At 38.4% G+C, this 17,522-nt stretch overlaps 1 protein-coding gene across 17 annotated transcripts in view; it reads left to right on the top strand.

Annotated features, from left to right (window-relative positions):
* mapk10 (mitogen-activated protein kinase 10) overlaps positions 1–17,522 on the top strand; it is a 99,982-nt gene that overhangs the window by 31,796 nt on the left and 50,664 nt on the right. For 7 of the 17 annotated variants that reach the window (XM_079835073.1, XM_079835059.1, XM_079835070.1 and 4 more), the window contains exons 3-4: positions 8,155–8,226; positions 15,333–15,502. In XM_079835073.1, coding sequence (XP_079691199.1) covers positions 8,155–8,226; positions 15,333–15,502 — 242 coding nt within the window. Of the gene's footprint in view, positions 1–8,154; positions 8,256–15,332; positions 15,503–17,522 lie in introns of all 17 variants that reach the window. The other 10 variants (XM_079835062.1, XM_079835063.1, XM_079835069.1 and 7 more) reach the window with 2 other exon arrangements.

Raw genomic sequence — 17,522 nt, 5'->3', positions numbered from 1 at the left:
GTAACTTTGGATCAGTGTAATGTGTGCTAAACAGTAAATATAAGTAAAAGCTAATACATAATAATATAAAACATCTATAAGTTAATATAAGTAGAAATCTTACTGAGCAAAAAACTCAGTTTACAAACACATATACATGTATTATATATATACTGTATATATATATATATATATATATATATATATATATATATATATATATATATATATATATATATATATACACACACACACACACACACACACACACACATCACCCTGTTGACAGGCTTGAAGATCGACTTTATTAAATATCTTGTGCACCCTAACCAAATCAATATAGGTCTGTCAATACCTCGAGAGGGCTTACCCACAATCCAGTATTATTAAACTCATCCGATCTGTTCTGTATTATCCCGAGGTTGGATGCTTGATCCACAATAGGAAGACTTTTTGTGCATCCGTCTAGCTCGGTTTCTAATCTCCAGGCATCAGTTTTATTACCATTTGTGCCCTTTTTAGACCCTTGGGAAGGCAGATTTCCTGCTCTCTGCTTGCGTCCTGTTGTCCGTTAATGTCATATTTGCACTCAGTAATTCATCACTTTCTTATCAAGGTTCTTCATCGGTTCTTGGTCTCATTCATCACGCCTGACCTTGCCATATCCTCCTCTTTATAGAAACTATTTCTGTGCAGCTCAAGCGTGCTGTCAAATATTTATTGAAGAGCAGGTCTAGAGTGTGTATACGTTTATCCCAGCTTATCTAAACAATCAATAATGTCTAATTTAAGAGGATCATGTGAAATACTGAATGTTGCTATGGAGACTATAAAACCAGTAGTAGCTATTGATTTGATGCCACACTAAATACCACACCAAACTCCTAATAAGACAGGAGTTTTGAGAATAATTGCTTTTCTACGGTATTTAAGTCCATTTTCTCCTATAAAACACCGTCCAATCATTAGTGGAATTTGCTAAGTCTAGCATCACTATTATTATTGAAAAAAAGAGGGATGGATATAAGGAACAGAATATGCAAGAGCTCGTTTGACATGGGCTAGTAATCAGCACCTTTGCAGTGCCCTAGCAACAACCCAGAACACCCTAGCAACCGTACAAGAATGTGCTAAAAACCCCTCTAGCATCATCGCAGCATGATTAGCATGTGCTAGCACCATTCACATTTTCTTCAGAAAATGTAAATAGCTAGATTTTTGTTCATATTTTGTTCGGTAAAAATCACAAACACGTCCTCGTTGTTCTCTGTTTTTGTCCCTTTGGTGAGAGTGTTGATGTGGTGTGATTTTATTTTAGCATTCATAGCTGGTGCTTTTGTAAACACAACCTTTCAGCCGAAGGTGTTGAGAAGCATAGATTGGCCCTTTTCTCTCTCTGGTCTGATATATTTCTTTTTTTCCTATATATAGCATTCACTTTTTACAATCCAGTCAATTTCCGGTGGATGAAATGTTTTTCTCACTGAATATCCTATTTCACTCAGAAATATGTCAGTTTACAGAAGTAAAATGTGACTTTAAACCTGCTGAAGAAAATATTGAAGTACCATGATTAAAGAGGACCTATTATGCCATTTTACAAAGTCTTGATTTTGTTTTTTGGTCTATTGAATAGGTTTTCATGCTTGAATGTTTAAAAACAAATATATATATATATATATATATATATATATATATATATATATATATATATATATATATATATATATATATATATATATATATATATATATATATATATATATATATATATATATATATATATATATATATATATATATATATATATATATATATATATATATATATATATATATATATATATATATATATATATATATATATATATATATTATTGCATTTTTGCAGCACCTCTGTCCAGGCTGTCAGTAACACTATGTTCAAAACCGCCCCCATTTGCTGCAATATCCACCATTTGAGGGGACAGCCATTTGTAGTAGTGTCCGAAAGTGGCCATTATCGAGTGCACTCATTCAATCCCACAATGCACCGCAATAACAAGTGTACAACCAAGTGGCAACCTCCCCCAGTTTCTCTTGAAGCCAATACGGAAGTGACTTAAACTGCAATTCATCGACTGGCCGCTAGGGACAGGCTCCAGAAGGGAGCAGAATCTCATTGAGCCCCATGTTAAAATGCCCAACTTTACAGCAGAAAAAAACATGTTTACAGCCTGGTACAAATTGTGGTTTTGGTCTATATAGCAAATTTTGCCCTTCATGACAACTGTGAGGGGGGTGTATTTTTTTTTTATAACTCATTCGTTTACATTATATAAAGCCTTAAAGTTCTGCATAATTAAGGGCATGGCCACTTTGAGTGGCAGGTGGATTGTCGTTTGTCTGTTGTCTGTTAGTCATCGCGTCACCTCTGCTCCACCCACGTCCCGCCTCTTTCCCCATTTTCATTTATCCGGATTTATCCGCTACCAAGATGGCAACGGCCATCTCGACCCTACTTTACGCTTCAAAACTGCTCTTCAGAATCCTATGGGTGACGTCACAGACACTACGTCCATATTTTTTTACAGTCTATTTGGTGCTGTTAGTGGTGTTGACAATTTCTTACAGTAACTTCTCAATATCTCAAGAGTTTGTATCTCACTGTGAGTGATAAAAATCTTTGTGCCTTCAGAAATCTTTAGGATGTTCTCCCCGACGGCTGTGTGTCTCCTTTTGAAATAGTTCATTTGTTTAAAAGTATTGGTTTGCCGCCATGGTAACAGACTGTCGGAATGTTTGAATCAATGCTTTCAGTATAAAGGAACAGTTAGGCAGCGTGTCCACCAAAGCGTTTTTATCTCGCTGTGGGCGCTTGAGAGCGTTTTGGCAGGGCAGCGTTTTTTTTTCAGTTGGGACTCTTTGCTTGTTATGATACGGATTATCCACGGAAGTCTTACTAGTATCTCATTTCACAGATAGTTTGATTCTGTATTGATTCTATATAAAAATGCAGATACAATGTAAAGTATTTACTTCGGCTCTTGTTTTAAATAATTTTGTTCCGTTATTATACTGCTTGTTTTCATCTGTTGATGATGTACATGCAGAATTGGTCGGTGTTGTATTTGTCCTGCCCCTCCTCCACTGTGATTGGACGGCTGGGTGAAAAGTGACAGTGATGAGCGCTGCGTTTTGCTCGAAGTTGAACATTCTTCAACTCTCGGCGATGAAACACTTGCTCAGCGCCTCGCTACGCTCATGGCGTTCTAAAAACGCAGCGCTTCCATTGAAAACAATTGAATACACCGGGCAGCGGCGTGAAAAAATGCTTTGGTGGACACATGGCCTTACTAAACTAATGAGGACTTGATAATTGTGAGATTCGTGATTCGTGACTGCTACACCAATATATAAAATGTTTTTACTCTACGGAGGAATTGAAATATTTTGTATTGCATGTGAAGCATGTTGTTTTGATTAAAAGAGACAAGTGGCATTTTTTCAATCTGTGAAAGACCGTTTCAGCTGCAGCAGTAAAATAATCACTCATTTGACGCTGGATGTGTTTATGAGAAGCTTTCTGTATTGATCAGAGGTTTACACATCTGCACTGTTATTAGACCAACTCCAGACAGCAATTAATGAAGGAAAACAGTAATTAAGGAGCAGAACCCGCAAATTACTGAACCAGGAGCTATTTAAGATCTCTCTCTCTAAGATGTCTCCCTCTCTCTTCTCTCTGGGTCATACTCTCCATCATAGTGACTCATTTTAATCAATAATATTAAGGTTATCATCATGAAGCTGCAGCAGCAGTGCAGATTCAGCAGCCGCTGTGGAAAGGAAATGAAAGCAGCGCTGTTAATGTCAGTCATTTTACAAACACACATGGGCTGTAGGCTCATGCCATTTACACACACAGCTGTAAGCTGCCACTCAAAACCAGCAAGAACATCACCTCAAGTGCTAGGCTTCACTGACACATCCTAACCTGCATCTATGAATATGTGTTGAACTTGAAGGCACAGCCATTTATGGTACGTGTTTTTCGCTGAAACACAGTTTCTCAGGGTGACGCAAAACATTTGCAAGACATTACATTACATTTATGCATTTAGCAGACGCTTTTATCCAAAGCGACTTACATTTCATTCAAGGTACACATTTTACATTTTGTCAATTCTTGCTTTCCCTGGGAATCGAACCCATGACCTTGGCGTTGTTAGCACCATGCTCTACTGTTTGAGCTACAGGAAAGCACAATGCAAAAGCATTGACAAATAATTTTTCCATCATCTAATTGTCCTTTTAGGGGCTCTGCATATTTTAGATACGTATATAGGGCTACATTATATTTTATCATTAGATTTGTAATGGCTGGGACAACAAAGAAGGGTAGCCTATGGCTATATACACTGGGGTTGATGAGATGTTTTTTTAAGTGTCATGCTCACTAAGGCTGCATTTATTTGATACAGTAAAACAGCAGTATTGTGATTTTTTTGGTATTGAATAATTTTTACAGCCTTTTGACATGCTTGTTCTCATTGATATTGTAAAAGGGATAGTTCACCCAAAAATGAAAATTAGCCCATGATTTACTCACCCTCCAGTCTTCCTAAGTGTATATGACATTCTTCTTTCAGACGAATAAAATCGGAGTTATATTAAAAAAGTCCAGGCTAATCCAAGCTTTATAATAGCAGGAATTTGTTGCTCTGTTTTTGAAGTCCATAAAATGCATCTGTCCGTCAAATAACGTGCTCCACACGGCTCCGGGAGGCTAATAAAGGCCTTCTGAAGCGAACTGATGCGATTGTGTAAGAAAAATATCCATATTTAAAACTTTAAAGTAAAGTTTCGGCCGATCGCCTTCCGTATTCAATTTATGGGAAAAGTGTTAAAAGTGCCTCTGCCGATCAAAGGCTTCCGTTACCAGGTACACTCGTCAGACGTCGTGTATACGCATCTTGAATTGCGAGAAGGCACTTTCAACACTTTTCCACAGAAGCCGATCGGCTGGAACTTCACTTTATAAAGATTTAAATATGGATATTTTTCTTACACAAGCGTATCGATTCGCTTCAGAAGGCCTTTATTAACCCCCCGGAGCCGTGTGGAGCACGTTATTTGACGGACAGATGCATTTTCTATGGACTTCAAAAACAGAGCAACAGTCACTGCCATTATAAAACTTGGATTAGCCAGAACTTTTTTTATATGACTCTGATTGTGTTCATCTGAAAGAAGAAAGTCATATACACCTAGAATGACTTGAGGGTTAGTAAATCGTGGGCTAATTTACATTTTTGGGTGAACTATCCCTTTAATTGAAGCTTACTGTATTATGTAGAGTATTGTGAGAGAAAGAGATTGAGTGAGCGATTGAGTGAGATATAGCATTTTCCTTCAGTTCAGTCCTATGTTCGTAATAAAAATCTGTGTCCGCAGTGATATCTTGTCCTTTAATAAACCGTTAAGGGCTTTTCCGTGTCCTGACCAATGCCGGGGTGTTCTGTTGTTAGAGAGTTGTGTTTTTGATTAATTTCTTTTCAGTGATAAAACGGTACGTTCTTGCTGTGTGATAGGCTGCAATAGTAAGTCTCATTACAGAAAGGGTCAAAAACTAAACTACGGGGAAAGGTTTTTTAGCTTTCCCACTTTGAAGAAAGGACATGGACATCATGTAGCGGACGTAACGATGCGTCAAATGGCTTGGGTTGCAGCGGTGCGACGCAAAAAAAATCACCTTTGCAAACATATCTCCGAATGTACTATAATAAAGTACACTATTAAATTCTACATAAATTGATTTACTTCAGTAATGTCAGACAGTTTGTTTCATGATGATGACTTCTGTTTTATTGTAGTTTGTGTAACTGATACAATAAAGAACAAAAATGCATGAAAAGGGGGCAACTTAGTATTAAATAATAAAAAATTCTTCCTACTCGCTGCACGTTCAAACTAAACAAGCCATCCTTAATCATTAATGAATTATACAGTTAACATGACGTCATTATCATTACAGCAAACCCACCTTTGCTGATACTACTGTGTTGTCGCAGTCCTTAGGTCGGAATGTAAATAAATCCTGTACCCAGCCATTGGTGAAATGTCCATGGGCTTCAAGAGATTTATAGTTTTTAAATTGTTCACTGGCATATGCGGATGCGCTTATACCATAAACAAGATAGTTGACAATGTCGAGGTATGAGGATGGAGGAGGTAGCAATGTGGGGTCAGTGCTCAAACTTCAGTCAGCTCATATGGATCTGAATGTTCTGAAAGGATGACAATTTTTCCAAATAACGGTCCCTAGCATCTTTATTGAGTTAATCACGGTACGGCTTTTTCTCATTTTTCTTTTGCTTCTCCAGTTTTGCAAGTTATTTATTTGTTATCTCTACTCTTATAATATCTTCAATACGAGCCAGTCTGTAGAGATACCTCAAAAATGGCACCGCGGTGACGTCACACACAACAAACCCACGTGACTGACAAAGGCCAGGTGCTGTTTACGGTCAGGGACGATTTTTTTCCAGCGGAAGGAAGGCTTTTAGTGATGTTACTTCATGAAAGTTGAATTGATGAATATTTTTTTGGCTTTAATATTTGTATTTTGTTGTAAGGATTTTATAAAAGCAATAAGGTACTCGAGGCTAGTGCTGTATCCCGAATAAGTCGCGGCTGAAGCTGTGCATCGTGCCTTACAACGCCCTTCAGCCGTGACTTCATGATACAGCGCAACCTCTTGTACCTTTTTGCTTTTATATAGGCTATATATATGTTTGTTTTTTGTATTTTTCCCCCTCGCAGTGACAGAGGATGCCACTAAAATATGTCCGTTGTGCCTGAACAGGCAAATATGAACAACGCACTATTCTAAAATACAATTCTGATTAATTATAATAAGAACCTCCTGTTCCGCATCGACTTTGTTTTCATCAAGGGAGACTGATGCAGAGGCAATTGCCATTAGATTTTTCTTCATTGCCTCAGACAGATGACTTCTCGTGGCAGTTTTAATTTTGTTCAGGGGTGGGAATTACAGTTACAAGTTACAATAGATCACTCTCAGTGTAATCTGTCAAAATGATGGTTGGCCTTCAGATTTTTCTGTCACAATCAGTCAATGACAGAAGATTGTTCCTCAAGTTGTTCCACACCTGTACAAGTTTCTTTCTTCTGTTGCACACAAAAGAAGATATTTTAAAGAATGTTGGTAACCAGACAGTTGACGGTCGCCATTGACTTCCATAGTAGGAAAAAAATAAATGGCTACCATCACCTGTCTGATACCCAACATTCTTTAAAATGTCTTTTTTGTGTGCAACAGAAGAAAGAAACTCATACAGGTTTGGAACAACTCGAGGGTGAGTAAGTGAAATTTAATTTTTGGGTGAACGTTACCCTTTAACCGAATATATATGCAGTTTATTGTTGATGGCCGATGTTATAATCTGCGATACAAATTTTAGTTTATTATTGGTAATATTGAAGTTTTGATATGTTATTTTATATCAATATTATATATTTTTAACATTCACACCAAATGAAATCAGTAATTATAACCAGGAATAAAAAAACAAAACGAAATGACCCACATATTGTGCATCTACATGGATTGATCCCTTTGTTACTGCTTGCGGAGATGAAGTCTGGAAAACACTAATGAATATTTAACGCTAATCCCCTGGGCTTTGGTATCTTTAAAAGGCAGGGTGCACAGCGCTTACCAAAAGCTCCTCCTCGTCCCTTGGGAAAAAAACAAAACAGGAAACAGGCGGAAGAAATTATCAAACCAAATTAGCATACTGTCTTTGACTCCTGGATGACACTGACTATTCTTGGAAAGCCTGTTCTCCTCAGACACAGAGCTAATGCATAGATCCTCAGTGGGCCGAGAGCCGTTAGATTCACAGGCCAGGGGCTTTGAGACAGAATAAAGATGGTAGACGTGAGAAAACGGAAAAAAAAAGTGTTGTTTATCATCTCAGCTTTTTCTCTCTTTTAGCACAAATCCTGATCTGCAACAAGAAACATCTTGAGAAGTGTGGACATTTGGAGATGAAATGATCATTACGGAACAAAGCCGCCTCAATATCAGTTTAGAGAGGGAAAATTCCGACCATTTATCTATTCATTCAGGTTTTGATCTTTACCTTCTTGTTGTATTCCTGTGTTTCAGGTATTTATGAACAGACGTTTCTTATATAACTGCAGTGCTCCTGTCCTGGATGTGAAGATTGCCTTTTGTCAGGTGTGTGTTCCATACAGGTAAATTAAAAGGTAGAGTATTCATTCACTTCCATTCACTTCCGTCATTCTTATGGATGTGTCATTGTCTAAAACGAATACTGGTGGCAGCATGTCTGGGCCCTTAAGGAAGATGTACAGCAGCTTACACAGAATCAATTCAAGATCATGCCATTCAGAGTCATGTTTCCCAAACTGCATTAAGAGCATCTTAATACACTTTAAATATGCATGGAAGTGTTTTCTAAAATCAATGCAGTCATACAGATACATCATTCAGATTAAAAGCACTTAAAGGGAAAAAGAAATTCCAAATCATTTACTCACCCTTGTGTCTTGTGACTTTCTTTTTCCGGGAAAGTGACTTTATTCATCGCAATATTGTTTCACTCTGAAATATATCACAATGTGGAAATAAAATTGGTTGCAGATGCTTTTTCATGTTGACTTTAAAGTGAACAATTTGTAAAGCCATTATTTATTCAAACTCATCTTGTTTCAAACCCATATCTTTAATCTTACATTTCTCCCTTTTTTTGCACGGCATTAACAAAAATTGGTTTGGAATTAAATGAAGGGCAAGTAAATTGTGACAGAATTTTCACGTTTTGAGTGTTTCAATTTACAGATGTATATCTTCCTTAAATTTAGGGTTCTAGATTGACTGACTTGAGTCAAGAGTCAAGTGGAAGTGGAAGCATAATGATTCAATTTCAGATTACATATCAGAATGCTTTATATTTTCTTGTTGATGGTGTTACATAATGAAACTTCTGCTTAATATAAATGTGAAGTACAGTATCTATTCCCAGAGGTACAGTAATCCCAGTAGCACAGCAAAACATTCAATAAGTCACCTCTTGGGCTTCCTGTCCTTCATTCTTTCATTTGGGCTTTAAAGTATCCTCATCACCTGTCAGAAAATCCTTCGGTGAGACATACAGATCACAGGCCAAGAGGGCAATAGGCGGAGTTGACTAGTGGATAAAGATTTTCTCTGTTAACCATAAGGTTGTAGGTTAAAATCCCAGAAGGGTTGATCCATGAATCAACACTGTGCCCTAGAGCAAGACACTTAACCTCTGTGTCCTCCACAGGGACTGTCACTGTTGGTCACTTCAAATAAATGTGTCTGCTAAATGACTAAATGACAACTGACTCCTCAACCAAGTGTGTTTCCTATCCCTAAAAGTGTATCAGCTCGGCTCCAGGCTACTTACTATATGGGGCACGGGAGACTTGACACTCAACTGACTCCAGTAGATTTTGATGCTAGCATGTCGCTAAGCTAACAACACAATACTCTAACTAGCATAAATTCAATGCAAACAAACATGTTGGGTAAAATAGTAAATTTTTACTTTATATTCTATATATATTCATAAAAAACTATTTTACTTTACTTTATATATACAGTATATAGCAAATCCGAGAATTTTTTTGTGTTGTGTAGATTTGGCTGGTTTGGCTGGTTACTATATGATGATTGAAATCGCCAAATGGCCTTAAACAATTACTAAATAAACTGCAAAAAGTTACATTTTCTAATACATTCAAAATTTCATTAATTCGCCATCTGCGGGAAACACTAAGCATGTTAGCCAGGGTTCAGAGGGCCAAAGGTGTATAAAATAAAGCACCTAGACATGCAGACGCTTCTACAAACATTTGTGAAAGAATGGGTCGCTCTCAGGAGCTCAGTGAATTCAAGCATGGTACCGTGATAGGTTGCCACCTGTGCAATAAGTCCATTTGTGAAATGTCCTCACTACTAAATATTCCATGGTCAACTGTTAGTGGTATTATAACAAAGTGGAAGCAACTGGGAACAACAGTAGCTCAGCCGCGAAGTGGTAGGCCACGTAAAATCACAGAGCGGGGTCAGCACATGCTGAGGCACACAGTAGAGTCAATAGCTACAGACCTCCAAACTTTGTGTGGGCTTTAGATTAGCTCAAGAACAGTGCATAGAGAGCTTCATGGAATGGGTTTCCATGGCCGAGCAGCTCATCCAAGCCTTACATCACCAAGTGTAATGCAAAGCGTCGGATGCAATGGTGTAAAGCACACCACCACTGGACTCTAGAGCAGTGGAGACGTGTTCTCTGGAGGGATGAATCACGCTTCTCTGTCTGGCAATCTGATGGGCGAGTCTGGGTTTGGCGGTTGCCAGGAGAACGGTACTTGCCTGACTGCATTGTGCCAAGTGCAAATTTTGGTGGAGGGGGGATTATGGTGTGGGGTTGTTTTTCAGGGGCTGGGCTTGGCCCCTTAGTTCCAGTGAAAGGAACTCTTAATGCTTCAGCATACCAAGACATTTTGGACAATTTCATGCTCCCAACTTTGTGGGAACAGTTTAGGGATGGCCCCTTCCTGTTCAAACATGACTGCGGAGGAACTTGACTGGCCTGCACAGAGTCCTGACCTCAACCTGAAAGAACACCTTTAGGATGAATTAGAGCGGAGACTGCGAGCCAGGCCTTCTCGTCCAACATCAGTACCTCACAAATGCGCTTCTAGAAGAATGGTCAAAATTCCCATAAACACACTCCTAAACCTTGTAGAAAACCGAAGAGTTGAATCTGTTATACCTGTAAAGGGTGGGCCAACTCCATATTAAACCTTACGGATTAAGAATGTGATGTCATTTAAGTTCATGTGCATGTAAAGGCAGGCATCCCAAAACTTTTGGCTATATAGTCTGATGTGTGTTTCAGAGTAAAAGCACAGCACTGTGTTCATTTTCAGTTTCAGATTTTTTAATAATAATTTAAAATATAAATGTATAAATCACAAGCCTGCTCTTCGAGTTTTTGCCTTAAAATGCCATCTAGGCTGCTCACTAGGTTTTGGAACAGAACAAATTTCACCACAATAATGAAACCAAACCATTCTATGTGCTCTATCCCTTGTTTCAATAAAAGGCAGCAATTACCGCAAATCTTAGCTCTTTAGGTTCAAATTAGCCCAGTCAGTTTAATAGGGGGGCACTGCAGTGAGGGTGACTCCCATGATGAAGATAGACTTTATGAAGCACGTACACACACACATATATATATTTATTTATATATGCATATTGCTCGCTCTCTCTCTCTCTCTTTCTCTCTCTCTCACTAATTACCATTTTAGCTTGTGAAATTATGTGGACAGCTTCCTCCCTTGGTATACCCAAAATATATTCACTATGTGACAGTTAGTACAATCGATTACACAGTTGGCCCTTGTGCCGTCGCTGGCATGAGCTTCAGAACGAAGAGACCCCTGATAACCTTGATAGTGTGATTTAATATAGTCTGATATCTGAGATCTTCAGCCAAGCACAGATAAGATACTCTCTCTAGTAGCGAAACTAAAATGTCTAGATGTTGTGCGCTTGTACCCTGCTAACAAAAATATGTTCTCTGAACGTTTTACTAATGTTGCCATTAGGTTATGAAACCGTTATTTCTGAATGTCCTCTGAATGTTCAAAACCTTTTTTTTTCTTGGTTATACAATCGTTAAGGAAATATTCCATTTGACCATTTTGGAAACATTTTGGAAATGTTACTTTTGAATGTTTAAAAATAAATGTTTTGACTAAAACTAAACTAAAACGTTTCACAATTCACAATTGCCACATAATTATGTGAAATTAAGATGCAATTGGGGCGATATAAAGTTGCAGCTATGAGACGAAACAAGCCACATTGTGAAGTATAAAGTCACAATTGTGAGAAATAGTGAAACTCATATGTTTAAAATGTTAATTTCAACATGTCCTCAAACCAATACGCCTATATAGGTTGTTTGTCACTTCCCTGAAATATGACCCATTGAAGCGTTTACTAAAGTTGCACCCCTATCGACAACAGGACACGTTCATTTTAATTCATGAAATACAACCCAAAGGAGCGTTTACTAAAGTTGCGCCCCTATCGACAACAGGACACGTTCATTTTAATTCATGAAATACGACCCATAGGGGCATTTACTAAAGTTGCGCCCCTATCGACAACAGGACACGTTCATTTTAATTCATGAAATACAACCCATAGGAGCGTTTACTAAAGTTGCGCCCCTATCAACAACAGGACACGTTCATTTTAATTAATGAAATACAACCCATAGGAGCGTTTACTAAAGTTGCGCCCCTATCAACAACAGGACACGTTCATTTTAATTCATGAAATACGACCCATAGGAGCGTTTACTAAAGTTGCGCCCCTATCAACAACAGGACACGTTCATTTTAATTCATGAAATACGACCCAAAGGAGCGTTTACTAAAGTTGCGCCCCTATCAACAACAGGACACGTTCATTTTAATTCATGAAATACAACCCATAGGAGCGTTTACTAAAGTTGCGCCCCTATCAACAACAGGACACGTTAATTTTAATTAATGAAATACGACCCATAGGAGCGTTTACTAAAGTTGCGCCCCTATCGACAACAGGACACGTTCATTTTAATTAATTAAATACGACCCATAGGAGTCTTTACTAAAGTTGCGCCCCTATCGACAACAGGACACGATCATTTTAATTCATGAAATACGACCCATAGGAGCGTTTACTAAAGTTGTGCCCCTATCGACAACAGGACACGTTCATTTTAATTCATGAAATACAACCCAAAGGAGCGTTTACTAAAGTTGCACCCCTATCGACAACAGGACACTTTCATTTTAATTCATGAAATGCAACCCATAGGAGCATTTACTAAAGTTGCGCCCCTATCAACAACAGGACACGTTCATTTTAATTAATGAAATACGACCCATAGGGGCGTTTACTAAAGTTGCGCCCCTATCAACAACAGGACACGTTAATTTTAATTAATGAAATACGACCCATAGGAGCGTTTACTAAAGTTGCGCCCCTATCGACAACAGGACACGTTCATTTTAATTAATTAAATACGACCCATAGGAGCCTTTACTAAAGTTGCGCCCCTATCGACAACAGGACACGATCATTTTAATTCATGAAATACGACCCATAGGAGCGTTTACTAAAGTTGTGCCCCTATCGACAACAGGACACGTTCATTTTAATTCATGAAATACAACCCAAAGGAGCGTTTACTAAAGTTGCACCCCTATCGACAACAGGACACTTTCATTTTAATTCATGAAATACAACCCATAGGAGCATTTACTAAAGTTGCGCCCCTATCAACAACAGGACACGTTCATTTTAATTAATGAAATACAACCCATAGGAGCATTTACTAAAGTTGCGCCCCTATCAACAACAGGACACGTTCATTTTAATTAATGAAATACGACCCATAGGAGCGTTTACTAAAGTTGCGCCCCTATCGACAACAGGACACGTTCATTTTAATTAATTAAATACGACCCATAGGAGCCTTTACTAAAGTTGCGCCCCTATCGACAACAGGACACGATCATTTTAATTCATGAAATACGACCCATAGGAGCGTTTACTAAAGTTGTGCCCCTATCGACAACAGGACACGTTCATTTTAATTCATGAAATACAACCCAAAGGAGCGTTTACTAAAGTTGCACCCCTATCGACAACAGGACACTTTCATTTTAATTCATGAAATACAACCCATAGGAGCATTTACTAAAGTTGCGCCCCTATCAACAACAGGACACGTTCATTTTAATTAATGAAATACAACCCATAGGAGCATTTACTAAAGTTGCGCCCCTATCAACAACAGGACACGTTCATTTTAATTAATGAAATACGACCCATAGGGGCGTTTACTAAAGTTGCGCCCCTATCAACAACAGGACACGTTAATTTTAATTAATGAAATACGACCCATAGGAGCGTTTACTAAAGTTGCGCCCCTATCGACAACAGGACACGTTCATTTTAATTAATTAAATACGACCCATAGGAGCCTTTACTAAAGTTGCGCCCCTATCGACAACAGGACACGATCATTTTAATTCATGAAATACGACCCATAGGAGCGTTTACTAAAGTTGTGCCCCTATCGACAACAGGACACGTTCATTTTAATTCATGAAATACAACCCAAAGGAGCGTTTACTAAAGTTGCACCCCTATCGACAACAGGACACTTTCATTTTAATTCATGAAATACAACCCATAGGAGCATTTACTAAAGTTGCGCCCCTATCAACAACAGGACACGTTCATTTTAATTAATGAAATACAACCCATAGGAGCATTTACTAAAGTTGCGCCCCTATCAACAACAGGACACGTTCATTTTAATTAATGAAATACGACCCATAGGAGCGTTTACTAAAGTTGCACCCCTATCGACAACAGGACACGTTCATTTTAATTCATGAAATACGACCCATAGGAGCGTTTACTAAAGTTGCGCCCCTCTCGACAACAGGACACGTTCATTTTAATTCATGAAATACAACCCATAGGAGCATTTACTAAAGTTGCGCCCCTATCAACAACAGGACACGTTCATTTTAATTCATGAAATACGACCCATAGGAGCGTATACTAGATCGTTGTTATTTCATGACGACAGACATATCACGACATTGTCATTGTTTTTACGGCAGCTAGAGGGCGCATGACTTTAAAACGTAAATAAAGGTCGTAATAAGGTGCTTAAAAAACAACCTATAGAAGTCGTTTCTTTTGGAGGACAGTCTGTTTAATTAATATCTCAAGATGAGACATTACGTCTTATTTTAAACTCTTTCACAATTACAATTTGTTGGCTTTCCATGTTTGCTCTTCTTATTTATATTTATATGGCCTTTTCTCAAATTGCTTATAGTAATATTTGTAATATTTTTTACTCATTTGTGACACCTCATTTAATTTAATTATTTTAATTTAGTGTGTGGTTTGGCCTAAACATCAAGGTCTACATTGTGTATTTGTCTGCAAATCATTTAAGCAAACTCATCTGTGGTTTTACAGCGGGTTTTTAAAATGGGTTTTCATATCATGTGCTGATGAAGAGAATACAAACAGTTTTATCCATACCTCTTCACATTGTTTATATCACTATTGAGGTGAAACATTTGCACAGGTTTTTATGACTTATTTAATAATAGCCTACAAGTGCTTTGGAGCTGCTTATCAACTGTCTAAACACAAGTTGTATGATGTTCTCAGCTCATACATACATCTTTTTCTCCACACAGGGGTTTGGCAAACAAGTTGATGTTTCTTACATTGCCCAGCATTACAACATGAGCAAAAGCAAAGTGGACAACCAGTTCTACAGCGTGGAAGTAGGAGATTCCACCTTCACGGTTCTCAAACGGTACCAAAATCTAAAGCCCATTGGTTCTGGGGCTCAGGGAATAGTGTGGTGAGTACCCATGGTGCATCACTTTGTGTTTTTATCGTGAAATATGTCCTTATGGATGTCTCAAAGGCTTTGAATTTTAAGAGCGATATTTGGGGGGTGGTTCCTTGGGAGGGTGTGATGAATCGCCGTTCCCAGTAGACAGCAGCTAATTTGGATCCGAGTTCAGAAAAGAACCCATCCGTTAATTGCGCTTCACAAAATTCAGACCTTATGATTTTTGCAATGAAAATGGGTGGACTGTGGGTAATCTCGATGAGGCTGGCAGTTTCCCTCCCCCATTCCTCTTTCCTTGCGTCTCAGTTTCAGTGACCGCAGTACGTTTGTTGCGGGGAAGGCAGAGAGGCAGGACTGGACTGTTAATGACGTTGTTGATGTGTTCTGGCTGGTTTGCTGGCTGCAGTAATCGTGCCTGCTGGACGGACAACCCTGATCTAATTTAGCTTCCTCTCCTCAGCAGCAGTCACATGATCTAGCATGGCAGCTGTATTAGCCTAACAAACGCCACATCATTCTCCGGAGAGGGAGCGAGAGAGGCAAAAGAAGGACAGTTTGTAAGGACAGGACAGTGCAAAGTCACATGTCTTCCACAGACCCTGATGAAACTGGTTGTGGTTAGGTTACATTGCTATAAAAAAAAATGCTAAAAGCATAGAAGCTAGTTTACTGTTTTGTTTTTACTTACAAACTAAGTTTCAGTTGGCTTGTTTGAATAGCAAATCTGTGCAAATACCTGGCAATTTAACACGACAGCCAGTTTACATACAATTACAGTAAGTGAATTGTGATGATTCATATACCATTCACTCAGAAATTGCAGTAACACTTTATTTTAAGGTGACGTAGTTATGTTACAACATGTAGTTACTATAGTAATAAATTATGCATAATTAAAAGTAACTAACCCTAAACCAAACCCTAACTGTAACTCTATAAGTACATGTAGTTCATTAATATTACTCAGTACTTATTAGAAAGGCACAATATGTAAGATTTTTGGATCACAATATTCAAAAACCACTAGAACAGTGTTATATTTTGTTGACTATATCCCAAATGTTTCCATGTTCCATGTAAATAAGCAATTTTAACCAGGACACAGACCGAGTCCGTGCGTCGCCTATCAATGACATTATACCCGCGTTACCCTCGATTTCCGTGGAAACCACGGAAACACCAAAGACGCTTTAATATATTATGTGCTTTATTAGACAAGGACGCAACTGTTTGGAGACATTTATAGACACAAAACTGTTTATTGTACAGTAATACAGCATTTTCTCCGTCATAAAATGTTCCATTTAGCAACACAAGCATCCAGCATTTATTAAAGGTGTACTATGTAAAAAAAATTCAGTAAAATATCCAAAAACCACTAGGCCAGTGTTATATGTTTTGTTCAGTTGAGTACTTGCAATATCCCAAATGTTTCCAACTATTTGTAAATCGTGAGAAAATGCTATTTTAACCAAGGAACCGGGACATGTGAGGGAGTCGCCTGTCGATTGCGTCATATCCGCGTTACCCTCGGTTTCCATTTTATTTTGCAGAAACGCTTTACTCTCACTACAGTGTGACAAGTGTCTTAGCAGCCGCCGAGCGAACGCACAGAGTAACGTCATAACATCATTTTCAACACACTCAGATGTGTCTAATATGATAAACAGAGCTGCGTTACCTCATACTCATGACCGGAAAACAGGAAGTGGCGCCGGAGACTGTGTCATAATAAAAGTCCCGCTGGTCTTCTCATTAACAATTGCTCCAGCGGTTCCTCAGCTCCAACAACACTCAGTCCTGCTCTGCTTCTTACTACAGTAACGTTAATAATCGCATCCATGAACATGATTTCTGCCCGAGTCCTATCCCGATTCTTTCCCACCGGCTGTGAGGTGTAGACCACATGTCCCAAGATTCTGCACTCAAACGTGCCGTCATCAAACTACGCCTTTGTTTTGAACAGGTGACCTCTAGTGGACGGAAAAGTTGCATAGTGCACCTTTAATATGATATTCTAATATCA

The sequence above is a fragment of the Gobio gobio genome, assembly GCF_949357685.1.
Source record: "Gobio gobio genome assembly, chromosome: 14".
Taxonomy (NCBI): Eukaryota; Metazoa; Chordata; class Actinopteri; order Cypriniformes; family Gobionidae; genus Gobio; species Gobio gobio.
This window is presented reverse-complemented; position numbering and strand designations above follow the sequence as displayed.